This window comes from Molothrus aeneus, chromosome 6, assembly GCF_037042795.1.
Source record: "Molothrus aeneus isolate 106 chromosome 6, BPBGC_Maene_1.0, whole genome shotgun sequence".
NCBI classification, from domain to species: domain Eukaryota; kingdom Metazoa; phylum Chordata; class Aves; order Passeriformes; family Icteridae; genus Molothrus; species Molothrus aeneus.
In genome coordinates this window covers 13,829,278-13,856,512 of record NC_089651.1, presented here as the reverse complement: position 1 = coordinate 13,856,512, position 27,235 = coordinate 13,829,278, and the positions used below count along the sequence as shown (strand labels likewise).

At 40.3% G+C, this 27,235-nt stretch overlaps 1 protein-coding gene across 2 annotated transcripts; it reads right to left on the bottom strand.

Moving 5' to 3' along the window:
- Positions 1-374: 374 nt before the first annotated feature.
- NUCB2 (nucleobindin 2) lies at positions 375-26,904 on the bottom strand. Of its 2 annotated transcripts, XM_066552136.1 has the most exons (13): positions 26,751-26,904; positions 16,397-16,540; positions 15,680-15,787; positions 14,844-14,970; positions 12,386-12,489; positions 10,591-10,776; positions 9,877-9,967; positions 8,267-8,325; positions 7,040-7,132; positions 5,932-6,021; positions 5,228-5,398; positions 4,838-4,919; positions 375-3,148 (listed from the first exon to the last, which is right to left on the bottom strand). In XM_066552136.1, exons 2-13 carry the CDS (start codon positions 16,538-16,540, stop codon positions 3,036-3,038), a joined length of 1,368 nt encoding a protein of 455 aa, XP_066408233.1. In that variant the 5' UTR covers positions 26,751-26,904; the 3' UTR covers positions 375-3,035. The 2 variants fall into 2 exon arrangements, with proteins under 2 accessions (XP_066408233.1, XP_066408232.1); XM_066552135.1 differs by lacking the exon at positions 26,751-26,904 and having other exon boundaries at positions 16,397-16,579.
- Between the last annotated feature and the right edge of the window lie 331 nt (positions 26,905-27,235).

Genomic DNA, 27,235 nt, shown 5'->3' with positions numbered 1-27,235 from the left:
GCCTGTGGGAAAGATGGAGAGAGACTTTTACAAGGATGTGTAGTGACAGGAAAAGGGAGAAATGGCTTCAAACTAAAGAGGGCAGGATTAGATCAGATATTAGGTTAGGTATTAGGAAGAAGTTATTTACTGTGAGGGTGCTGAGGCACTGGCACAGGTTGCCCAGAGAAGCTGTGGATGCCCCATCCCTGGCAGTGTCCAAGACCAGGCTGGGTGGGCTCTGAGCAACCTGGGATCATGAGAGGAGTCCCTGCCCATGGCAGGGGCTTGGAATGAGATGATCTTTGAGGTCCCTTCCAACCCAGGCCACTCTGATTCTATGAATACAAACCCAGGTCTTGCCCACCCACTAAAAATAAAACACTAAATCTCTGTCACTGTGCTGAGTTTCAGTTTAATCCAGTTAAAAACTAATCTATACAAAGTACAGAGTGGGGCTTTTTTTTTTTTTTTACATATATTGCACCAGAGATATGAATTCGTACAACATTAACCAAATTTTACCCCTTCATCCTCCTACCAAAACCCCAGCCAAGTACAAAACTGAATCTCTGCATCTTTGTGGTGGAACTGGTGTCTGTATAAAGTTAGATACAGTTTTGTTGTAATCACCTCCTAAATGAAAAGTAGAATACAGGCATAGGCACTTGTGCCCATGATATTCCAGTCCCTTATTTCTCTGTGGTTATAACTATCCACTTCCCAAGTTACAACAATTCTTTACAAAGCTCTGGATGTTTCCAAGTAAATGGGATAAGGGGGACAATTGCCAACAGCAGAGTCAGGACCTTACAATCAAATGTAAGAGGCTGCACTGAAACTGAAGCTTGAGCATTACATTACAAAGCTTTGTGACATTTAATGGCATCTTAGGAGGCAGAAGTAGCCTGAAGGAATGATTTGTATGGTAGAAATGCTTTCACACCAAAGGTTTCAGTCCTAAATCTCTACAAACATCTGTGGCTGTATCACTTGTCCTCTGTAAACTCTCATGTGAGATGGGGAAAACGCAGTAAGATTTCCCCTTGCCTTCACCATGACATCTGAATAATTCCCTTTGTTTCCCTCCTCACCCTGTTACCCATGATCAGGCTGCAACCCCAAAGCCAGGCCTGTGCCCAGAGCAAAGTTCATGGAGCTCTAACTATGCTCTCTGCAGACAGATGAGGCTGTTGAAAGATATTTCAGTCTCCAGACAAAGACAAAATCAAACTGTTTTAGAATTGCATGGAAATGACAAACAGTGGAGATACCAGTTTTGCAAACTAAAAATGTCATCTACTTGCATAAGGAACAAAAAGAAAAGGTGAAATAAGTCAAATTGGGTGGTATAAATGAAGGAAATGCAACATGACAACAGGATAAAATAGCTAAGGAAACCTAATCTGTTCTGGCACTGAGTTCTGCTGCATTGTGTGAAGAACATGGATATGCCCAGGTCTGATGAAAGAAGCCTTGAGCATGGAAGGAATATGCCTGGCTTCCATCAACCAAAGTTCTTCAGAGAGAAATTTCCCAAATGTCAATACAAAATGTTAGCAATTGCCCTCTGGTTTTTTGAGTTTGCCTAAAATATTCAAGTCTTATTCTGAAAGGAACATCTTTCTCCAACAGAGATGTGCTTCTGTTTCTTTGCTCAAGCCCCAAAATATCTCTTTTAATGCCATTGTCAGCAGTTAGCCACAGAACAGGAAGGAAATGTAAAGGATGCAGGCAGAGGGGTGTGTGTATCTGCTCAAAGCCAGCATCATACAATCAGAACAATCTGTGTTTAAAAAACAAAACAAACAAAAAAACAACCACAAAAAGCCAAGCAAACAAGGAAATCCACACAGGGTTTACACTATAGGATAGTTTCGTTTGAAATGAATGAGAAGCAGGGACACTGGCACCACTTTTCAGCATTATAATAAAACTGACATGAAAATCAACTTACTCTTGTAAAAATCTTGGCTTGCAATACTAGGGACCTATCCTGGCTCAATACCAAAATAATGCAATCAAGCAGCACCCCTGGCTTAGGACACTTCTTAACCTTAGACCAACTGTTGAAAGACTCATAAGAGTCACCAGTGATACCCTTAACAAATCCCAGATTCATGTCTGGGAAGAGCTCTCTGAAGGACATGGGTACACTTTGAAAAATCTGGTTTTATTGTAGGAGGTAGGACAATTGCACAGAAAAAGACAGTGAGTCTTGTTCTGTTTTGCACAATATTTCCATCAACATAAAAAGCTTACTTAATAACATGCAAAATTTTGAGATCAGCTGGCATCTGATGAAAAAAATGGGGACAAAAGTGCTGTCCCAAGGGCCAGTTGAGCTTTCAACTGCACAGAATTCATCTCAACAAGGAGGACGGTTCAGATCAGTACACAAGCACAGTATTCCTTTTGAAGGCTTTCAGTGAAATTCTTAGGTTTCTGTAAACATGAAAAATATTCACTGTTCCACATAATTCTTTGCTGTGTTTAAATTTTACAAAGTGCAAGTTTTCTGTGATTAAGAAATTTCATTTTTATTTGGTCTCAAAGAAGAAAGAGTTTGGTAGTGCTGGAAATAGGCCTTTATCTATGGTCTTTGTTTCCCCATCTTTTGCTTTTCAGCATTTCTGGAAAGAGTTTCTACATCAAACTAGACCTAACTTAGCATCCAGGCCTGTTCCCTGTTTCCTCTCTGAGAAGATCCTGATTCATGCCTCAACACAGAATGGCAGACATCTCCCCCTTCTTTGTGAGAGGAGAGTTCAACAGCTCAGTCCCCTGGCCATAAAAACCTTTAGTATTAATGGTTTCATTATTTTCCTTCTCTGTTATAGCCTCTACGTGATCCCCTTGTGTTTCTTACCAATGCATTTGAGAGAAAATTAATTTAACTTAAAAATCAAATCTGACTGATACTTCATCTCTAACATTCCAGATGATTTTACAGTCTGAGGGAGAAAGTTCATGTTTCACTCTGATTTCCTGTCCCCCCCCGCCCCACCCCTCCCTCCCCAAATAATAAAGATGCTATAAAGTTGAGGCACAAGTGGTTAAGGGTGAACTGGATCAGTTCTGACAGCTGGTTCTGGGACGTGTCCTGGTGGTAAAGGCTGATCTCCTCCTGCTGGGTGCTGTGCTGCATCTCCAGCTTTGTGTTCAGCAGCTGCAAAACAAGAAGAGAACCCTCTGTAACATCTCAGTAAACTGGCCCCAAATGTGAAAATTCTCTAAATGGAAGTTTCTAGCATAGGGACACTCAAACAAAACCTTCTATTTTCTGGTTGATAAGTGGAATCAAGAGTTTTTGGGATTGAGACCCAACAGACTGCACTATTAGTCAGTGTTACCTCTTAGATTACAAATTGTTTCTGCTTTCTGTGAAATATTCTCACATAACACATTGTTCTTTCAGAAATAAATCATGTTTTTATGAGACCTTCAATTCCAATATGGGAAGCTTGAAAAAGAAATAATTAACAACTTGCTCCTGTATGTTACTCCTCACTGCATCAGTACTTACAATGTTCTCTCTTTGCCTACATTTGAGTAATACTAATTTTCATCATTTGATGAAGATTTCAGAACATGCAGCTTTATTTCTGGATTTTTTTTTCCCTAAAACTACTCTTAGTAGCTCCAGTGGCCTGGAGATTTAAAGTAGTGTCTACTTGGACATTCTTGATTCAGTGAGTGAATGAGTAGTGACCAGTTCTGGCTAATATAATGAATTCTCATGACACCTAATTAAATGCCTTTACAGAATGATTTTACATAAAAGAATACATGTGTTAAGAACAGTATTGAAAGATGTATCATCTGCAATTACACAATGGTTTTACTGAAGGTGAGGGGAACTGAGGCTCTTGGAATGAAGGATCATAAAATGAAGTTACCTCTAGGCAGTTTCAAAGCAAATAAAAGGCAGAATTAAATAGGTTCTGAAATCTCATCACTTTCCTTCACAGAACTGAGTGGGCAGAATTTCAGGGTGGCCAACAAGGTAAGCTGTAATCACTGAACACAGCTCCTGAGGTTTGAAATCCCACTGCTGGCCCTGCAGGAGCAGTTAAGAGCTCCCAGTACTCAACAGGCTGCCTAGATAGACCTGAAGTTTATATTTGAGATCAATGTCACAAGTTTTTGAGCTTCACTGATCATGTCAGCACATGAACATGGAAGCCAATAAAGGCAGCATAGTTTCAGCCTTTCTAGAGACAAGAAAAGGCAAATTTAGGATGCATGGGGCAGCAGAGCCCAAAGGAAAAAAAAAGCACAAAGGAAACCTGGGCAGTGTACTATGGATAAGAATTGCTAATATATACCTGACTTTTGCTGCCACCAGTGATGAAATGCAGTGATTTTTTTATGCCACTGCCTTCTCCTGAGGATTTTGAAGCAATTGGTCATTCACACTGCCCAAGGCTAACTTCTTGTGTCATGCCATATCCAGCTGCTGCCAAATTGGCCACTGAGGATTTTAAATGCTTTGATTTGTTCTGCAGCCTCAGACTGCAATGCAGTCATAGATAATGGGACCTTGTCTTTTGTATGTCCCTGTTCTTCCCTGGATGCTCTAATCTCAGTATTTCAGACTAATACAACACAATCCTCCTTCTCTGCCCATTGGATGCCTTGTGCTAGGACTCTGGTTTCTTACCATGGACTTAAAAGGAGTGAGATTTCAGGAGTACTTAGTACTTACTCCCCTCTGAAAAACAGGTTAGTGAACCTCTCTCCAGAGGTCATTAAAGCTGCATTAAGTTAATAATTTTCACAGAAAATATGAAGGTAATGACTTTTACATTGTAAATCTCATTTTCAAGTTTGTGGATCTACACAGAAAGTGACATACGGGGTTGGATTTTCAGTTCTCCACCTGGTCCTGCAGGAGGACTTCCTTGCTGTAGTTTCTTTTGTTCCATCTGTTTTACAACCTGGTAAAAAAGAAAATACAGCAGTTGAAAAATTTGAATTTGCCAGCTTTCTCTGATGTGACATAAATGAACACACCTAAACCAAATGTTGCAGTTATGTAAGGTCCTTCTTAGTGGGTGCAGTGCTGAGTTGCTTTAATTTGGAACACCAGGCTGTGTTTTGCTGTGGTATCATTGGTTTAGAATTCAGCTGGGACTCAGATGAGAAAGCAAGGTAAATTTCCAGAGCTGGGAATTGTGGAGAGCCATTACACACACAAGGACAGAGAAAAGAGGAAAACAGATATATGCTGTCCTCACACATGTACCTGCTGAAGCTCTTGTTTCTGAGCCTGAAGCTGATCGTGCTGTCTCTGTAGCTCTTCTTTCTGTTTCTGAAGTTCTTCTGCCTTCTTTCTGAGTTCATCTTCCTGCTGGGAAATGTGATTTTCGAATTCCTTCAGCTCGTCCTCGGTGAAGAGCTGCTGTTGATCTAGTGTCTGCAAGAGAATACATACAAGCATGAATACTTAGCCAGGAAAGCATGGGGCTATTTTTTATTATTTTCTTACTGAAATTCTTGCACTGCTCACTAAAAAACCCTCAGAACAAAATAGTGAGCCGTGACACTGTGTACACTCAATGAAAACAGCAAAACAGCCATTTCTCAGCTATTTTCTCAACAAAGCTCTACTAGGGATTTAGATGTAGGAGAAAAATATCCTCTTTCTTCCAGCCGAGCTCTAATCTTCCCTTTGAAGTGATTCATAAACAAAATGTGCATTTCCATTTGAAAAGCACGTGTGAAAAGCTCTTCCCGAATCCCCGGGGTGGCGCCAGACCTTTTCCTTTGGTGGAATTCACATCTGCATTACATTTGGGCAGCTGAATGCTACCTTCAGCTGAGGGGCTTAACGACACACATACCAGAGCAGAGCTGCAAAAACCAAAGGTCACAGACATGCCGCTTGCTTTCCTGCTCCAAGTGCTGGTAATGGTGCTGCATGTTGTACTTGGAACACATTTTCATTACCTCCCAGCTATCTGGCTCCAGAAATTCCTTTTTCTCTGTAGCTCGCAGGAACTCTTCCAAAGTCACTAGCCGGTCCTTGTTGATGTCAACCTATTCGAAGCAAAAAATTAAGCTCAAGCTAAAGGAAAGGTTTTGGAGAAGCTAATGTTTATATTTCATCAATCAAATATAACCATTTTTAATTTTTTATATGTCCCATTTTCGAGGGAGTGCCCATAACATTTTCTGAAAACTCCTCCCACAAGCTCATGTATCTTAACAAAAATAGAACTACAAAGTAAATCCTGACATTTTACTTCAAAATTCACTGGCTTTATTGGAAACACTTGTGCTCACAGTCCAAACACTAATAGTGGAATGCATTATTTTTTTTTGAGAAAGATGTTTTGTAGCTTTCTGGTAACTACTCTGACTCACAGTTACAAAATTATCTGCACCGTTGGAGTGGGAGGTTTTGAAAAACAAAAATCCCACCCATCTGAATTGTGCTGGAATCCTTTAAGGGGAAGGGAGGAAATGCTTCCCTTTATGACTAATAGATGACCAGGCTTGCTCTGTTCCTCAAGTTTAAGGAATACAGTTGAATACAGAAATATTATGGGTGGAAAACACAGTGGTTCAAAACACCCCCTTTCCATTCCTGTGTCTCCTGAGCTGAAAACCCACCAGACCCAGTGAAGGTTTTCTCTGTCACAGGTGATGGCTTGAGCTCTGTGCCCCCTTTTAAAGGGACAAAGCTGAGCTGTATGAAAGAAGATAATGCTCTACTCTCTCTTCTCTCACCTCAGTCTGACCCATCTGCCAAGTGCCAAAGCACACTTAGAGTCTTCCTTGTTTGACACACAACTCACAAGGAATTTCTGTTGAATCTCAGTATCTGCAAACGGCCAAGGCTATAGAACAATTCCTTCTCTGGAACTCCTTAAATAAAAACTAGCCAGCAGGCATTACATCAGAGCACAGGGACAGGGTTTGAGAACTGTAACTTGGCATAATCCCAGCACAAGCAGCTCTCAGTGTGACAGGCCATCCCTTTCTGCTGCACTTGGACAACACTTCATGTCAGGAGAACTGTGTTTTTTGAGCACAGAAGGGAATCAGCCCCCACCTCATTCATTACATGTTCTCTCATTCTCAGCCTTTCTTCTTCCATTTCAACCATGTCATCCTCTTCATTCTTGGGATCATAAACTTTTTCTAACTGAAATTTAAAATTAGTACATGTTAGTTTGAAGAAAAGGCTGCTCATTCAAATGGCAGAGCATATCTGGAAAAGTGGTGTGAGATATTCTCTGTGTGTGCAGTTTTCCTCTTTCAGCACAGTATTTAAGCAACAAGTGAGCCTTTCTTTCCTAAGAATGAAGTTTTCAGTTAATTCATGTGGTCTGTTACAATTCAGTGCTGTGGATGTCACAGTCAAGTTGACCTCAGTGTGCAAAGTCTGATCCTACATTTGATTCAAAGCAGGCAGAGGTTCCATGTGGTTTCTGGAATGGGAGAGAGTGGCTTTTTCACCAGGCCATGCAGCTGACCCCATAAGCATTCAGAGTATCACAAGACAAATTCAGTGCCAAATTTAATGGTTCACTTCTCTTCTTGCACAATGTCTTTCTGGAGAGTTCATGCTTATGTGGTTGTACTTGGCTTTCTCAGGCACTGAGCTTCACTTGCCCAGCCACAGGTAATTTCAAGGCCCCAGACTTAGATTTTGCACTACCAAACTATAAAACAGTGAGACACCTGTCAAAAAGGACTGCACTGTATCTTCATTGTACTGAAGGGGATTATGGCAAATTATTGTACCTGAGTTAAATGTTCAGACAACAAACCAAGGCTTAAAGAAACTAAGAGCCTGTCTACTTTATCAGATGTACATGTGCTTCAAACTAGCTAGACATAAAATATATTAAATTTCTGTAGCCATTTCTACAGTGCTGTCCCTGAGCCAAGGCACACAAGTGTGACCCTTTTTCTCATCAGACTTGTTGATGAACACTGATTGAGCACAGGTGCCCAGCTTCAGAACTTTTATCAGGTGCATCTAGGGAGAGCAGCCTTCTACATTGCAATTTACACAGGTAATACCCATCCTGCAGATTAGTTACAGAATCTCCAACAAGCCTGATGCAGAAAAATACATGTGCACTAGATTTCTGACCTCTGACTCCTATTCTTCAACTACTTTATTTTGCCTGCTTTTTACACTTTTGTAGAAATATTAAGGATGTATGAAACTTGGTATGAATACTCTATTTTGTAGTCCAAAGCCCCCAAATATACTTGGGAAAACCAGACATCCCTGTAACCCTTTACTGATAGAAGATAATTTTTTTACCTCTTTAGTAAATAGGGCTTCTAATTCCTGCTCATCCAGGAAACCATCATTATTGACATCTACAAAAAGAAGTTTTAAAAATACAAGTCAAGTACATATAGAAAGTCATACACGTAATAGATGTCCAAGAGTTAAGTAAGGATCAGTGTGCACACTTAACAAGAAGCTGGTGACAGAGGTTGTTTCTAATGTTGAGGTTTTTAGCAGGCATTGGGCTGGAGTGTCAGTTTTGGTTGGTTGGACAAGTCTGCAGCAATCTCTCCACTTCTTAGATTAGCAAACTGAAATAGGTCACCACAGGATTGCGCAGACTGCAACTGCCAAAAAATATTGCTGAGAACAAGTTGTCCCCATTTAACCACTAAGTTTGTAATTAGACTCAGGAGCAAGCAACAAGATTCTGCAGAAAAACTTTAACTGACAATATGACTCCTTAAAAACTTAAAGAATTACATCAAAATCTATATAAACATGCAGCACTTGAGATATGTGTAAGATGAATTTTCATGACAAATGCAGAGAGGAGAATACTTGATAATTAATGATCCATCTTTTAGCCTACATTGTGCTCTGGATACTGTTACACTACCTCTGAAACTGAAAGAAAATATCCACTTCAAATTATTACCCAGTATTTTTGTGCAATTGCTTCAAAGTTTTCTATATACTAAGCTCTAAGGCAACAGGTGATTTCTGCTACTTCTATTTTGGTAGGTTTTGCACAAACAAGCTACCAAAAAATTTCAGAAAGCTATCTTTCAAAATCTCTTTTTAGAAAGATGAGATAATATTTAATAACTATAGCTAGATGATCATTAAGGACCCAAACCATTCTATGATTCTGTAATAGTACATGCTTATTATAAGTTATAAACTGAGATAAAAGTTTAGGCTCAAACTAGAACACTTTTCTTTATCTGAATCATCATCTTTGAGATTAGTCAGATTCTGTGTATTGTTAAACCCTTTGCAGCCTAGTGCCAGGCAGGATCTACATAGGGGCACTTTATGATGAAGCATTTAACAATATCAGAACAAAGTTGTAAAGTAAGGTGTTCATTGAGATGCATCCTTCTCTCTGCTACTGCTTGTTGTTTCTAGCTGTCCATTCCTCAGAAATCTAGGGGCAGGATTAGAGGGTTTTTGTTTTATCAAGGGAATATTGCAATTTCTGAAGAGCCTTGGCCCTTCTATGACCACTCCAAAGATTAGGTGCATCTGGTACTTATGTGCAGAGATGATGAGAAAGCAGGTTTTGCCCCTACACAAATCTCTGAGGATTTATTCCCAGTACCTACTGTGCAAGCAAAGTTATAGATATGGACAGCCCTCTAAGTATCCATACTTCCCTAAGGAATTCCTACTGGGTTTTGCATGTATGATTTTAGGAGCAGTTCAACAAAACTCTGAATGTTTTTAAAATTTAAACTGCATTTAAAACATTGCATGAAATTTACAAACAGTAACAAATATTTTCTCCTCTGTACTATTCAGATTCACCCAAGTTGCTTGAGGTGTAAGACTTCATCCTAACATATGGCAAACTTGTCCTCAGCAGAATGTAACAAAGTCACTTCACTTGTTCAGGAAATTAAAACTAAACCTCTTACCGTGCAATTTGAAAAATGTTTTGGGGTCAAATTCATTAGGATCTAGTCCATCTGCTTCTTCCCACACCTCTTTCAGTTGATCTTTGCTTCCCTATAGATTGGTTACAAAGAAAAACTATTCAAAAGACAATTTAGTGTAATTTCCCTGCATTACATTATGGTTTCTCTGAAAGGCTTGCTTTATTTGCTGATTAGTCATGTGGCAAATGGAATCAGTGGCATTTTCTTTCCTTCCCTTTTGGTCAAGTTTAATACTTCCATTAGACAGAAAGGCCCAGGGAAAGAGGGAGTGTAAAGGAAATGCATATTTTGTGGAAAGGAGCACCTGTAATAATCAGTCATGGCCACACAGCCTCATCCAGAAACAACAGCTGGAGGGAGCTGAATTATTTTGCCTTTCCTAGAGCAAATGGTACTGTGATGCAGTTTCTTGCAGGCCAGGCATACCATGCAGGCATCCCCACAGTTTTGAATATTGCTCTGGCTTCTTCCTTATGAATTTCAATGTCTTTGTAAGAATTCTGGCAGCAAATCACACATCTGTACAGAAAGAATGGGGGTTTATACAGTGGGGTTTGTCATGCTCTCAGCAGTGTGTCCATGTCAGTAAGAGGAGGCAAATGATGAGAACAAACAAACTACACCCCTCTGTGTATTAGCTTTTGCTCTCTGGAAAGGAAAGCTCACACTCAGTCAAGTAAGAACAGGCCTTACAGGATGGTGAACTTTAGGGTGATCTCCATGTTTTTTCTTCATCTCCTCAAATTTGGATTCTTCTTTCTTCCTCTTTTCTTCGTCCAGAGTTTTTAAATACTCTCTCCTCTCGTGTTCTTTCATCATCTCGTATTTCTTAAACTCCTCATGGCGAGTCTTATCATAGTTTTCCAGGTCACTTGTAGCCTAAAAATAGGGATATATGCAGACAGATGATTATGTAACATAATCTGACATTAAAACCACTGTATTGTTCAGATCTGTGGGCAAGGCTGGCCATGCTGCCATTCAGGGCAGTCTGGCTGAGGCTTCCTTCACATGACAGTGATGCAGAAACATCACTCCTCCCTTGGTCATTTTCACAGAAGTTAATTTCTAAGGGTTCATCTGTTGGACAGTTTTTGCAATTACATGGTGCTGTAAGAAGGCTTCAAGGTGTCCTTTCTCATCAGTGAGTAATAAATGAACTCAAGTTAATCAAGTCCTACACTAACAGTACCATTAACTCCTTGATCATTTCAGAATAATAACATTTGTAGCTTATCCTTCAGTTTAATGACAAATTGGACTTAGTTTGCAGCAGCTTAATACAGACTAAATTAAAGAGCCCCAAACAATTAAATGGAGAAAAGGGGTATGAGAGGAGAATTTCTGACAAGTTCTTGTACAGAGTTTAAAGTTGTGTCATTTTCATACAGGCCAAAGTATTAAAGGATGTTTTGGTTGTGCTTTTCCAAGTAACATGTTTACACCTGATATTGTCTCTCCATTATTTACATTTTTATTTCAGATTCACTGTATGTTTTAAAAAACAATTCCAAAGTTAAGATCCCCTTAAGTACCCATTACACCCTGTCAGTATCTTGGTTGGGAAATGAGAAGACAAAACAATAAAATATGTCATAAAAAATAACTGTCCTGTTAAGGATATGCTTCTCCAAGCCAACCAGAATTTTCCCAGAAGCGATGTTCAGAAATGTTTAGAAAAATTATAATATCTCTATAAAAATAATTCTACAAAAAATTGAAATAATTTCTGTGTAATTTTTTTACCCTTGGAAGATTTATCTTTCAATTTGTTTTGAAAGTATAAAAAACTATTCCAATTCTCATGTCAGACATGCAGTGCTCTCTAAAGTATATCTGAGACATTTTTCCCCCTGGGAAGTCTATTTTTCTCTAGCAGTTGAAAAAAGCCATGTCCTGCTTAGCTTAATTGCATCCCCTGAATAAGCCCCACACATCCATGTCTGATAACTGAATCTGCTGAACAGACACTGAATGCCATGCCCAGTATAAGCAACTTCTGATATTGCTCTCTCAAATACTCTCAATTCTACTCTGCTGTGGTTTTGCAGCTTGATGTATATACAGGAGATCCCAAAATTCATATGGCTGGACTAGGGATGATTATTTTAGATCATTCTGTGAGAGTCCTATATCATTTAGAAATAGAAATCAGAAAAACAACATTTGGGGAAAATGCACCCCTATCTCACCTGTATTTAATTTAAAGGTTCTCAGAAAGGTGTGTTTTATTCCCAAAGTTGCTTGTACTGGCATATGAATGTTAAGTCCTGTTAAGGTGACATCCCAAAATTTATGGATTTTTTTGCATCATGCACACTGGCACCAGTTTTCAAGTGTGCATGGAGCCAAGTGACTTTTCTCTGAAAATGAAAACTGCATGTCATTTATAAAGTGTGGTGTATAGGAAAGGACTTCCCTTCACCAGAGGTAAAAAGCATAATAATTAAACCCCCAACCCCCACAGCAGTTCATATCTGGCACTCACTGCTTTGATCAGCATATCCAAGTCTTTAGGTTCAAAGGTGTCAGGATTCTGATGGTTCAGGTGCTCAAACTGCTTAAGGAGAGCCTGATGGTCTATACCAGTGTCTGGAAGAACAAGGTATACATGTAAAACATTAAAATAAATTTGAAATCCAGAAAAATCAAGAAGTCTTTCATATGGGAGCTTATGCCTTGTAATACCTGAGGTTCCCTGAGGACTGAATAATTTTTTCATTGTTGGAGGAAACTACAGTAATATTTTTAAAGTTGCTTTTCCTGGAGCAGGTTGATCAACTTTATGGCAATTTGCACTACATTCCTTCTGCTGGATCAGTGCTGCATTGCACCCAATCATTTTACATGCACAAATTACAGCTTCTGCTTCAGCAAGAGAAAGTATGATCAATTTGAGCTTTACAAACTAAAAAAAAAAAATTTATTTTCTTTTATATAAATGAGATAGTTCACATAGTGCTCTACCTAAGCTAACAACCTGCATATTTTTCCTGCATGGGGAATGCCCTGGACATTTTGCAAATGACACATTTATGTACAATATGGTGTAAAGTTTTATCAAATCAAATAAGCAGTTAGTTAAACTTCATTTGTAGAAAAAAGAGAAGTGCAAGACAGTGGAGAGTCAGGTCTTGTGTCTAAAAGGTGGAAACAACTTCTCTTCCTTGTGACAGGAGTGATACCCACCAATATCAACACACAATGCACTACACACATTTCTACCACAGCTTCTCTGTTACCATGGTCTCTGAACACTAAAGCTACTCTCTTATGCTCTCATATGTTAAGTACAACAGTTGTGACAAGCTGTTACTAGATGGCTCAGCAAAGAATATTTTGTTTAAAAACAAATTGGAAAACACATTTTTGAATATAGTGTTTTTTCACAAACTATCTGCTTTACAATCGATGCTGTGTTTGTATTAACACAAAACAGCAAACACTGGCCAGGGCAGATTTCAGCCATCATTCCTCCCTGGTGAGATCATAATTTCTGTTTAAATATATGTGCATTTGTCTGTGTTTGAAACATTTTCAGAAGTGTAGTAATAGACTCAAAAAAACCCAACAAACGCTAAAAAACACCAGCCCCCAAACCCATTTTTCTCCATTTTTTACATTTAGGGGAGAAGATTAATTCTATTTGACACTATTTACTTGCCACATTACTGTATGATCTGAGACTCAACTCCTAACACTCTTCTGGCCTGTACTGATCAGTCAAGGACCTTGGTGAAAATGTTTAAAAGCACATCTGGATGAGGACTGAATTTATGCTGAATATAATCAGATCTAGTTGTCTGGAGGTTTTTAAACCTGATCTAGCTGAGAGGAAAGAAAAGATGAGGGGTTTGTGTGCCTTTTTTTTTTTAATTTTTTTTAGATCAGACAGAAGACTAAGATACTAAATGGTGTTATAGGGAAAAGATTACAAGAGCAAATAAAAGGAAATCAAAGCACTCTGCCTGTTGCTATTTAATGCTCTTTTAATGCCTATTCCAAGATGTTGTCTAGCTGTGCAGATGCAGCTGTATTTTATAGTTAATCTGGCCATACTTGTGTATGATGTGAAGCACTCATGGGCAAAGCTGACTATAGACTTTGCAAAGTGTTTTTACATCTTAGTACTCATCTGAATATTCTGAACTGCAATAATCTGGTCCCAAATGTAAGATCTCACATTTACATGGTAAGGTTTGAGGTGCTGGGGGCAATTCTTTTTCTAAAGTACACTCTGTTAGTTACTATTGATTTATGAAGGCAGAGGGGGTAGAAGTAATCAGTCCATTAAACTTGACAATACCTAAAACAACTATGTACACACCCAGGTATCATTAGCTGCTGTCACCTAGCTGTGAATGTCACCATGATGTCACTGGACTGCCTGTCTGCAATAGGAACAACATCCCCAGAAACATTTTTTGCCACATCTAAATTAGCTTAACTTGCAAGACATCCTAATTCTAGGAGTATTTTATTTGATGCATTATGTATTCAATTCCTTGGGGTTCCCCTTGAAAACTTGCAAACATCTTTACAACAATAAAATACTGACCAAAAAATTCATTTTCTACCCCCTAAGGATATGAAATACTGTGTCATGGCTTTTCTCTTAAACACAGTCCTGCTATGTTACTGGTTCTCTGTGAGTAATCTATGGACTGATGCATTACAAAAATAAGAGGTTAAAAACAAGAGGTAGAAGTATTTGAAAAGTCCACTGACAAACAAGTTCAGTTATTTATAAAACAGAGATGGTTTTCTCTTCTCCCCAATTTCCTATGAAGACAGGTCTGTAATGGCTCCAGGCCTGCTCAGAAAGGACACTCACTCCCAGTTTAGTCATTACTGGTGACAACAAACAATGCACAACTGCTGGACTTTGACATTTCTCTAACACAATTCCATCTGTTAACTCACCTAAATAAATTCTGTACTCTTACCTTGAACAGAATCCATTTTAGCTTTAATTAACATTCTTAATCTTGCTACCTCTTGTCTCTTGAGTTCATCCAGCCGTGTTCTCACGTGGTGGCTGACTAAATCAAGCTCTCTGCTTAGCTTTCCACTCTGTCAAAAACCAAAAGAAGTTATGCATAAACACTGGAAGAAAGAAGCCTTTAGGATTCCCATTAGACATGAACTGCAAGCCAGCAGACTAATGGCAGTCTCTGGCAATACTGTAGCCCACACTTTAAGAATCTCAACATTTTTCAAAGAGCAGATTGAAAATTTTTATGCCTATGGTTATGGAAACAGAGAGGAATCCTTAAAAGCTTTCAGAAAAGAGAATTTCTAAGTATCTTGCTCCTCCAAAGAGCCAGACCATAACCTTAAGGGAGCAATGCCTAAGAACATCTGTGGCAAATTTCTTGATCAAATATTCTCAAATGAGCTCAAAAGAACTGTGAGAAGCCCACAGAGTGCCTCATCCTCTCAAGGAGGGCTGTTAGGCTTGAGAGAAGGTACAAGGCAGCAGCAGCCACTGATATGTATTGCAAGAACCTGGAAATGGAGAGGAATCTCCAAGGCTGACCCTAGATACAGCACAGAAGGAAAAGCTCCCACAAGCTGCCAATAGCAATAAGAGGGATTAAAGGAAACACAAAAGGCAGGATCTCCTCCTTGAGTCTGTCACTTTAGACTGTTTCCTACTTGTCCCTTCCTGAATTTCCAGCTCCTGAAGGGGCAATGCACAACAGCCACAGGAAGAAAGAATACAACATACATGATTATGGATTTAATTAACCTCAATTTAACTCTCTTTTTTCGAACCTACCTTTATTTCTTCTATGTCAGCAGTCTGGAGTTTCTCCCTGAAATGCTTATCAGTTTCCAAGACATCTATTACTTGCCTGAGATATTCATCATAATAAAGTCCTGTATCCTTCAAAAGAAAAAAAAATGGGAATTCAGGAAAGACCATACTGACAAACAATTAGTTAATTAATTTTGTTTAAATACAGTTAATAAACTGACACTCCAATCTTAGCAACACAGACACCATGCTGTCTTACATATCTTTGTATTTTCAGATATGCATCATTGCCCTATAGCAATTTATGATCAATTTGTTTCAGCAAATGACAAGGAAGAGGAGAAAAGTGATTAGGAATCCTTGTAATACAGAAGCATCTGTCATGTTAATGTAGTGTGTAGCTTTTTTTAAAACAGTGGAATTAATTTGTTACTTTTCTATTTGAAACACTGAGCTGGGATCAGTGAGTGGAATTTCCTAAGGCACCCAATCCCTTGAAGTAAGTCTCTGTGGAACAGTTATGTGCTTCCTGTTGTAAGCTGGGAATTCCTTCCGTGTGCCAGCTCACCTTTAGCAGATCATTGAAAAAAAATAAAGAGCAAATTTAAACAGAACATCCCCATAGTAGATGGCACACACACTGACAATACTATTGGGGAATATTAGTTTCCTTCTAAAGGAGTTGGCTATAACAATTAGGATAAACACTTAATGTCAGATCAGTTTCTTTATACTTACTGGATTTTCTACCTTCTCTCCTTCTACATGGCCTTCTGCTTTGACTTTTGTCTTATCTATGTCTATAGGTACAGCTTCCAAGGCCATTAGGAGACATGTCAGCAGCAGCAGACACTGCTGGGGCAGGGCAGATAATCTCTTCATCTGAAATGAGACCAGGTCACAAAAATTAACATACATCATGTTAACCTGCTGTACTGAGGAAAATGTTTTTACATTCCCACAGATACCTGTAATAACCCACTTCTTTCACAATGTCCTGCTCTCAAGGAACACAAAAACTTAAAGAAGTAATACAGCCTTAATTTCTGAAGGCCATTCTTAGGCAGACAGATTTCCTGAGATTGGCTTCCACTTGTGTGCAAACCTAAGCTGTAAATGGTGAGGGGTTTGTAACCTGCTGAGGTATTATCAATAACAGATGGCAACACCTATTTAGGATGTTCAAGTCCCACATAACTAATACTGACATTCCTACTTGGACCATGCATTTGTTGAATTTATTGGCAAACTCCTAAAGATCATTTAGGGACATTGAATCAGATCTTAGTGTAGTAATGCCAGTGGATCTTATGTTTCAACACTGCAATACTTTGCCTAATTTGGAGTCAAGATCCCTTCCAAAATTTATTTGCAGGAAGAATATTTTACAATACATGTTATATCCATATTTCAGGTGGGTAGAGATTCCTGAAAAGTGGTATTCACAAGACCTGAAATTGTTGCTGAGGCCAGAGCTTTATTAAGATGGTTTTCCCCACCCCTTCTTTAGTGTCTTAGGTGGAGCTAACTCACACATTATTTGATGAGCATTGAGCATTTTGAGTTCTTGACCTTTGTCTTCTTCCCCTCTAGCAAACCTGGTTGAAAATAATTCATTCAGAAGCTGGTAAGATGGAATAATTAGATAGTGAGTGCAGGGAATCCAGCTAAAAAAAGTAAGGATGGTAATCCAGCATCTGACAGCAAAGTCAGGCTCTTGAGACAATCTGGCCAGTTCAGACTGTGACACTCCACTATCTATGGATATTCTATTGGAAGTTTGAGCAAACTCCAGTGTTACATTGGTAATATAAATCACCTCCTAGGAGGTGAAAGTTGCCAGTCAAAGTCTGTCTAAAATTAGCTTAGATATGCCAAAGAAAAAGACATAATATTGAAGAAACATGCAGTCAAATAAATCAAAAGTACACCTGCTACAAGAGGAATTTCTGTACAAGTGCTTTAGCAAGTCATGCAAGGAATTCTGTCAGAAGTATTTATGTCCACCACCACCAAATCTCTTTTTATGGGGAGGGGAGAGAGGGACAAACTAATTATGGTGTCAGTGCCAGTTTTCCTGGCTGCATGATCTGGCACTTGACAGAGATGCATTGCTTTTGCTTGGGTTAAGCTGCCCTTTACTATGGCAAGAAATGTAGATAGTGGTACACACTTAATATTAAGCATTGTTGACACTCTTTATTCCCCCTTATTCAACTGCTAGGAAAATAAAAGCACTCATATAGGAAAAAAAAAGCATTCAAGATGTGTAGAGATATTATTTCTTTTGTTGGGGATGAGGAAGTAGCTGGAGATAAGAGTATATCCACCTATCCATCTATTGTTTTATATGTCAAAGGCTCAAGAATTACAAAAAAATCTGTACATTCTTTAAAACTGTTTTTTCTTAATCACATCTTCAGCAAAAGGAGCCTAAATGGATTATGCTCTGCAAATACCTGTTACTTGCATTTTAAAAAATAAGTAATATCTGATCCTTAGCAGATGGGATAGCAGGAGCTATTTTTGCTGCCACATTGAGCATTTGAAATTGGATGTCAGCATTACTGTCAGATTCACAAATCTGACTAGCCTTGCCTAGGTTATAGCCTTAAAACAAGCAAACAAACACACAAAGAAACCAGACCCAGAGTGATTGGCTGGAACTGGTAAGTTAATTTCTATACCTCTGCACAAACTGTTGTCTTGCAGGGACTTACAAAGCTGATAAGTGAATGGGTTGGTTATTCACCACTGCTTTTAAAAATGCCAAAGTTCCAGTATGTTGGGTGTTTTTAATTACAGAATACTATTGTATAAATGCTGTGCCTACCTTTGTAATTTCAACAGGATTTAATCACAGGAGATGATGATAATAACTAACAAATACTAGGTCTTCAAGTCTCCTAATCTTGATGTAGATGTCAAGACTGAGAGTAGCTCTTGGTACTACAGGTAAAACAAAAACCCACCTTGTTGAAGTTCTTGCAGAGTATGAATGGGGCTGTCTAGTAATTTCTAAGTGAAAGGATGTAAGCATACTTCAAGTCTAGGAAATGCATGTGAAACAAAACTAATAAACCCCAAAATACTTATCAAGTATATAATAATTATATATTTATATATATATATTTATATATATATATACACACACACTCCCAGCATTTTGCAAAACATCTTTTGCAAGGTTATGGATGTTGAAGTATTCACTTTAAAAGTGTAGCCTTCTGATAATACTAAAAATCTGGACCCTGATAGATGGGTATTTTTCCCAAACAAAATATTTTCATATATACAAGATCATAGTAATAAAAATAATTTAGTATTATTATACACTGCTCTAGTTATGTGTGTAAACAGTGTTTTAGAAAATCATTAAGAGGCTAGGAAATGAGCATGCTGAAGCCCATCAGGTGATGGCAGGGAAGCAGAGAAAGCCAGAAGCTCAGGTGCTTCCCACAGGTCTGGCATCGACTCCTTCTTTGCCTATGGCAAGTGCTAAAGCCAACACTTTCAACAATGACACCTGGTCTTTGATCCTTTTTAAAGACATCTCTTAAAGCTCCTGACCTACAACTATTGACATGAACCACTGTGGAGACAAGGATTGCCAGTTTAGGTTGAAGAGGGGCACATTTGAATTTTTCAGACTTTTTCCTTGCTCCTGAGGAGCACTGCTAGATAAAATGTCCCTGCTGAGCTGAACCAACAGAGATATCAGTAACCATGCTGGTCTGCCAAACCCCATGTGAGGGAGCACTAATCACCTCCAGATTTGGGATGGGGAACTGGAGCTGTGCCACCCTGAAGTACCTCTGCAGTATCAGCAGAGTTCATCTATAAAAATGCCAAATCAAACCAAGTCCCACTGGCTCTGCTGACATTCTGTGGAATTTGTGCTCATGGGCAATGGGGTTTTTTAAGCTTTGTAATTACATGCCCTCATACATAATGAGAAAAACTGGATGATATCACAGTATGTTCTTCATAGCTATTTGATGTAATAGGCTGCTCAGAAGACTTCATCAGGCAGTTTTGCTTCAGGTTGTGCAGTGGATGTTTTTATTGTAGCTTTTTTGATAAAACAAGCAAAAAGATTTCACACATACTGGGAAGAATTAAAAGGAGAGGAGTCTCCAAAATGGCTAAGTAAACATTATCTCCATCATCACAGCTGACTTTGAAGACAACTCTGCCTAACACAGCATTCCCCACAGTATTTTGAGGAACCCAACTGTGATGTAGCAAGTAAATTGGAAATTAATTTATTAGAATAAAAAACAATTACCTAGTGAAGACAGTTACTGTATTTAGGTATCTACTAGTCCAAGACTATACTCACCAAAATTTCCTTAAGAAAAGCAGGTGACTAAGACATGAGTCAGCCTTTAGAGTGTGCCAGTGTCACCTGAGTCACTGGCAACCTTTTACTCTGACGTGTACTAAAAGAGAGAAACCAGGCCCATTGCAAAATCTAACATTAATCACCTGCCAGAAACAGCACAATTCTCAAATTCAGCAACTGTAGGGATGAGTGAGAAAAGGCTGGATGAGAAGAAAAGTGGGGGTTCCCCTTTCTGTTCCTCCAAGTGAGTTCATTCCACTCTCAGCCTGCTACCAGCTGCTTTTAAGAGTTCTGGATTTTTGAAAAACCATTCCTGGATGCCCATCCCTTCCCAGGCATTTAGAGTGCATCCATGTCAGGAATGTGGTTTTCTTCTGTACCAGAGCCACCAAGTGAGCAATCCAGAGGGTGCTGCAGAAGAGCAGCAGTGTCACTTTGCTCACTGCCATCAGCAATACCTAATGCAAAGCATACACCCCCCTGCCCTGCCATGTGGATGATGATGATGATGATTATTATTATTGTTATTCCTACTTCTATAAGCTTTAATAGAAATATAAACTGTTCTGGATCTGCCCACTGACTACTTTCTCAAAGACAGATGGAGAGAACTAATGTTACAATTACCATCTGGAAATTAAGAGATTTTAGTCAAAGACAGGTAGCTCACCTAGATGTAAAGGTAGCACAACTGTTATCTGCTGGTATGAGAAATCAATCTTATCTTTACAAGAGGTATAAACAAACATTCCCACTTGTAGTACATAAAGAGAAGTAATCATAAAAATAGTGCTCTAGAACTGGTAAATATTGTAGTTTATAAGCACAGCCAGTATCCTAAGCTTTCAGGGAAAAGGAAAAATAACTTCTCTAAGTATTTCAAAACAGAGTGAGAGCTAAAAGAATGAGACAGTCAGCAGAAAACAGAGCCACCAATGTATTTGCATGAACAGAAAAACACAACTGGAAAGGAAAAGTTGCAGGCCGCCTGTCAGCAATCTTGATTATTTGTTAATCACCAATTCCTATCAACATCAATGAAACAGGGTTGAACATTTGAATTATAAAGAGCTACAGGCTTTGAGAGGTAATGCTTGAAAATGCTACTTTTAAAGTTTGTTCTAGCAACAGTAACACAAGCTGCTAAACACCTATGTTATACAGCTGCCAGGTGTTACAATACAAACCCAGAAATTACTTTTCATTAATGTAGAACCCATTGCCCAGCAAACAGCATCATGCAGGTACTGGTATCTCCATCACCTTCCCAGCAAAGCATGAGTATTTTTAAAGAAGTAATGCCCAATGTCAAAGTTTCTAAAACTGAGACAGGCCAAAGGATATAGTAAAATCAGGAAGCAGTGTCTGCACATGTAGAAGCTCAGTGGATGGTTATGATGCAAGACAGCAGAACACTGTAAATGTCACATCACACATTTGCACTTGCCAAGCCCATGTGTACAATGATGGGCAATGAAAACATAAATCTGGACTCACCTAATACACAATAAACCTACCCATTCACAGATTTCACATATGCCTGCTCTATCTGATATGGAAGTAATTAAACCTGTGTGAGACACAGTGCAGATGTGCAGGATAACAGCAATGATCTCTACAGTCATGACCATAATGTGACTTTCTATTTTTATGCTGTACACCGGAGAAGTGAACAATCTTCATAGGCAGTGTTGAATTAAAAACAAACAAAAGAATTTAAAAAAAAAGCCAGGAAATAGATAAAATATATCTACTGATTTTTATTTTTCTAAGAATATTCCATCCACCTAGCATCTTCAATCTGTTTTCACCTCTCTGAAACAGCAATACACCTGTCCATGTATCACAGTTTAAATAGGAAATGTTTAATTCCATCTTTTTCCATTTCTTTAAAATTTACTTGCAAATCTATTAATTGATCCACTTAGAGAACCCTAAAAAAACTACATTACATGTTTGAAATTAGGCAGAAACACATTATTCTTCTGCCATATTGTTTGGAAACACGAGTGTTAGTTCCTCCCAGTCTTTTTCAGGAGCACTTGCTGCACAGACACCCTAAGCAATCATGCCTTAAGCAGGGTATGAAAGTCCATGAACCAAGAGTTAATGCATCTCCTTCACACTGTTAGTCCAATGAGTTAATCTGGCAGAAGCACAGCTGCCATGTGGCAGCAATTTTGAGAAGCAAGTGGAAAAACCTGTTTGCACTCACTCTGTTAAGCTAGAAACCTCTGGGGGGGGTGAGGGTTGGTCTCCCCACTTGGCCACCAGTCCCCCACGCTGGGTTTGCCCCTTGAAGACACGAGCAGGAAATGACACGCCAAGGGAAATGGCTACAAGCTGCAATAGCTTTCCCCGTACAAGTGAATGTTCCAAACACAAAAACACCTGCACCCCTCCCTTCCCAAAGGAAAACTGATCCTTTCAGAAGTTAATGTGCAAGCTATCAACTATTATAAGCCAGCTATTATTGCTATATAATTATATATATATAAAGTTTCATTATCCTTCAAGTATTTTTTTCTCTTCTGTCAATGCTGTTCACTAACTGTATGATTCAGATGTTGCTTTTTTCCCTGGCCAATATCCAACAGGTTTCACACTGGCCATGCTGTCCTAATCTTTTGTTAGACACATCCCACTCAGCTCTCTGCACCAGGAGACCTTCCTTATTCTTTCAAGAACCATTTTAATCCTGCATGGAAATAGCTCTTTATTAAACAGTATTTACTAAAGTACATAAAGGAAGCAGAATCTTTTCTTCCCATCCTGTTTACTTGACTTAAATTCTTTGGAGTTTTATTTGTTACCTTTTCACTGCACTGGAGCTGCTTAATTCTCTTTACAACTAAAAGCTGCCTGATGAAACAGCTGCTTTTTTCAGCTTCCCAGAAAACACAGCATGCCTCGACTGTGCCTAGTACAACATTTGCTGAAAGAACCTCCTTTTAAAAATGCACTTCAGCTGTTTTATTAAATGAGTCATCCAATGTAACACAAACTATCAATGCTCGAGTGGGAAAGAGCAATTTTATGTTCAAACCACACACAGTATAGGATAATATCATGAAACAACACAACTATGTCCAGAAAGAAAGATGGCATAGAAGCAAATTGTATGGCTGAAGGTACACACGTGCTTAGCTCTGTCCTAAGTGAAGTCTGAAGACTTTCTTCTTGTTGCAATGCTAATGGTTCATAATTTAAAAACCTGAGTGCACAGACAAATACATATGCATATTTATAATATTACCTGCCTCCAAGGAATTTCCCTGTCCTTGCTTCAAAAAAGTAAATATCTCTGTCTACAAAGCTACCTTACTAACTGAAGAATGTTGAAATACTAGCCTTGTTTTTCAAAGCAACTTGCTTGGTTTTATTAATTCTTTCCAACAAGGTTGCCTCAGAAAAAGATTTATTATCCAATAGTCAAGCAAAAACTTGTACTGAATTCAATGTATACTTTATAAAAATCTTATCAGCTTCAAAACGAAATTTTAAAAAAATTACTACTACAACAATAGCTTCCTGCACTCTAATTTAAGTTCCCACACAGAACATAACACAACAGTACACTTGGAGTCTCATGAATTCATTTTTCATAAATGCAAATGGCAATATTGTCAGTGCTGACGTAAAAAGCAACCTCACATGTGCTACTACACGCAAACAATGAATTAGCTTTAACTCTAACTCAAATCAAAAAGTATTTCAATTATTCCAACAATATGCATTTTGCTCTAGTCAACCACAAGTGATGAGGCTAAAGTAAGCCTTGAATGCCCCAGGAGTCCAAGGTATCTTTTCCCCCCTTTGAAAAAAAATACAAAATAGTTATCCAGAATAAATCTAGATCTAATGATGTGAAGCCAGATTTAAAAATATTTAGGCACTTAAAGACAGCTGCCTAAGGAGATTTATGTTTACAATTTGCTAATTCCCATTGATTTCTACTTGCTTGGAAACAAAAACAGACATCAACATCCCATTCTACTTTTATAAAGACTAGCAGGAGAAATGCAGTCATGAAAAGGGTCTACACTTCTCTCAAATTACCTATGATGAAGAATAATATTTACAACTGAATATGATCAAAATGGTTCTAATGAAATGCAGTTTCTTTTGCTCTTCCAACTGTCAAATCACACACATATGGAAGAACAAAAACTATTGAGAGGAACATGACTTTTGACTGAATTCATTTGGTTTGGCATTAGCACCTGGTCATGCCTTTATCTACATAAAAGCACACCCTTGTGCAAAAGGCTCGTGTCTGGTGTCTGCTACATATTGTCAGCAACTTCAGAGGGATCTTTTCTGCTTACTGAGCAATCAGTACCGGCAGCACAAAGCCTCACTAGAACAAATACCTCCACACAGGAGTTCAAGTCATAGGAAGCCCTGATAGTGGCTTCAAACTCACCAGCAAATGATTTTATCTTTCTTAGGTCAAGCGCAATTGTTTAGTCAGCACAGCTCTGAAACTCCTGTGTCAATATTTCCACACCTCTGACAGTTAAGTCAATATATTCTACATTTTTATTACCTGAGAGGACTACTGCTCTCCACTTTCATGGCTGCAATTTCAGTTAGGTATGTATAACGCGGGGGACGACAGTTTTTGACAGAAAGTCTTCAATTTGGCTTATATGAATAGAAAGTTTATGTGAGCAGCACTACTGCAGAGTACAGCAGTACTGCAGAGCCAAGGTATGAAAAGTTTGCCTTAGTATTATTAAAAAATAATTATTGCTGTTGTTGTTGGTTGGTTTTATTTGCCCAGTGGGGTTTTCTGAATACAATTTCAGACACCAAATAATGGGATCTCAGGCAGTGTGATAACAAACATAATATCAGATGCCTTTGCAACCAATTGTTAATGTAAGCTTCAAGCAGACCCAAGAGGCAATATGAATTTATAATTTTATTTCCCCCTTTTCTTTGTTTGTCTTGGCTAGAAGTGAATGACATCAACATTGTTCTACATCAACAAAATTTGTTTAAACCTATGTTGTGTTTTTAATAGAATTATCTTTCTTATTCTGAAACAAAATACTGCTACCATCCTGGAGATTACAGAAGGAAGTAAAAGGGAAAATAGAAGATGACAGTTAGGAGGCAATGTGTGTAACCAGGTTAGTAATCTGCAGCCCATGGTGGATGTAGCACTGTGACTGTGCAAGATCACTGTGTAGTAAATGACAGTGAGAAACATAACAGGATCTTAAGTGCTCACAGAAACGTGGGCTTCTCCCATAAACTTTCTGTGAGTTTTAAGCAGAGGTCCATAAAGATTACAACAAAACCTGGTTTCAGTCTTTGAGTGGCTCCTATCCAGTCTCTATAGTAGGAATCTTCCCTGTGCTGCTTTGTTTGGTCGACAGGGACAGTCACTTCAGAATTCAGGGTAGAGGTGCGCCAATATTGAGTCAGCTACAGGACTTTTCTTGACACTGAGAGGAAACAAAGTGACAAAAACCCACAAACCTCCACACTGAACCTGATAACATGAGCCTACAGGCATTTCACTGTTGATACTGTGACGGTTTCATGTTGAAACTATTGGATGTTATCTTTCCATAGCAAATACTTTTAAGTCAAACAAGGAAGGCTTTTTTCTCCTACGGGATTACTAAATAATGTTGCCAAATGCAATCTCTTTTGAAAGCCTGTTCATTTCAGCAAAAAAACATTACCTCTCTACAGCCATATCTACTTTTGGAATTATATCTGAGTGCAGCAGCCAGCCTGGTTCTGGAGTACCTTCCAGAGCTCCTCCAGGGGTACCAGAGTAACAGGACAGTAAGATGTGGTCAGGTCTGGGACCCCGGCACAGGAAGGACAGGGATCTGCTGGAGTCAGTCCAGAGGAGGCCACCAAGCTGGTCAGAGGATGGAGCACCTCTCCTCCAAGGAAAGGCTGAGAGAGTGGGGATTGCTCAGCTTGGAAAAGAGAAGGCTTCAGGGTGACCTAATGGCAGCTTTTCACTACCTAAAAGCAGCCTTCAGGAAAGATGAAGAGCGACTATTTAAAAGAGCATGTAGTAACAGCACAGGGGCAAATAGCTTCAAACTGAAAGAGAGTAGGTTTAGTTTAGATACTAGGAAAAACTTCTTTCCTGGGAGGGTGGTGAGGCACTGGCACAGGGTCCCCAGAGAAGCTGTGCATGCCCCATCCCTGGCAGTGTTCAAGGCCAGGTTGGATGGGGCTCTGATCATCCTGGGATAGTGGAAGATGTCCCTGCTCATGGCACGAAATGATCTTCAAGGCCCTTCCAGCCCAAACCGTTCTTCGACTCTAGACAGCAATGCTCGAGAGCTGTGCCCTTTCTAGTGAAACCCGTAGAGTCTCCTGCCCAAGTTTTCTCTGCGGTTGTGCAATTACGAGCCACTCCACATTTCTGCCGCTGCTGCAGCTGCCGCCGCTGCCAGCTCCGCTTTCATTCGTGCCGGCGCCCTACAGCTCGCCGCCGCCTCCCGCCCTACAGCGGCGGGCCGGACGGGGGGACACGGGCACACACACCCCGCACCTGGAGCCGCCTTCCCGGCGGGAAAACTTCAGCTGCGCCCCGCTCCCGCCCGGCAGCCCCGAGCCCCGCGATCCCCCCGCCACCCCCCGCGCACCGGCCTGGCCGGCGGGAGCGCGCCGCGACCCCCGCGTCCCGCCGCGACCCTGACAGCGGCCGCCCCGCCGCCAGGCCTCCGTCCGCGCCGCCGCCGGGGGCACAGGGACGGGCGGCGCTACCTTCGGGTCCCGCGGCGGCAGGAGAGGAGCCGCGGCTTCTCGAGGGCGAGGTGCGCGCCGATGGCGGGTGCGAGGCGGGCGCTCCGGCGGGCGCGCTGCGGCTGCGGCTGCGGCTCCGGCTCCGAACGGACTCGGCGCGGCTCGGTGCGACAGCCCCGCGGCGGCCCCGCGCCCGTTGCCATGGGCACAGTGCCCGCCCCCCACAGCGCGCCCATTGGCCGGCGCCGAGCCGCGGCGGCCGTCGCGGAGCGCCCCGATTGGGCGGTACGGGCCCCGCCCCCGCCGTGACGCGCGCGCCGCGGAGCGGGGAACGTGGCGGCCCCGAGGGGCGGGGCCCGCGCGCGCGGCTGGCGTCACCGGCGGTGCGGGGGGCGGGACACAGCGTGAGGGCGGCACCCGGCGGGAGGGCGGCACCCGGCGTGAGGGCGGCACCCGGCGTGAGGGCGGCACCCGGCGTGAGGGCGGCACCCGGCGGGAGGGCGGCA

Coding starts and splice junctions, on each gene's coding strand:
- NUCB2 (XM_066552135.1), bottom strand. CDS start 16,579: ATGATGTATGTTAATTTTTGTGACCTGGTCTCATTTCAGATGAAGAGA. Junction 15,788..16,396: donor GAGAGAAGGTAGAAAATCCA/GTAAGTATAAAG, acceptor TTTCTTTTGAAG/GATACAGGACTTTATTATGA. Junction 9,968..10,590: donor ACCCTAAAGTTCACCATCCT/GTAAGGCCTGTT, acceptor ACCAATCTATAG/GGAAGCAAAGATCAACTGAA.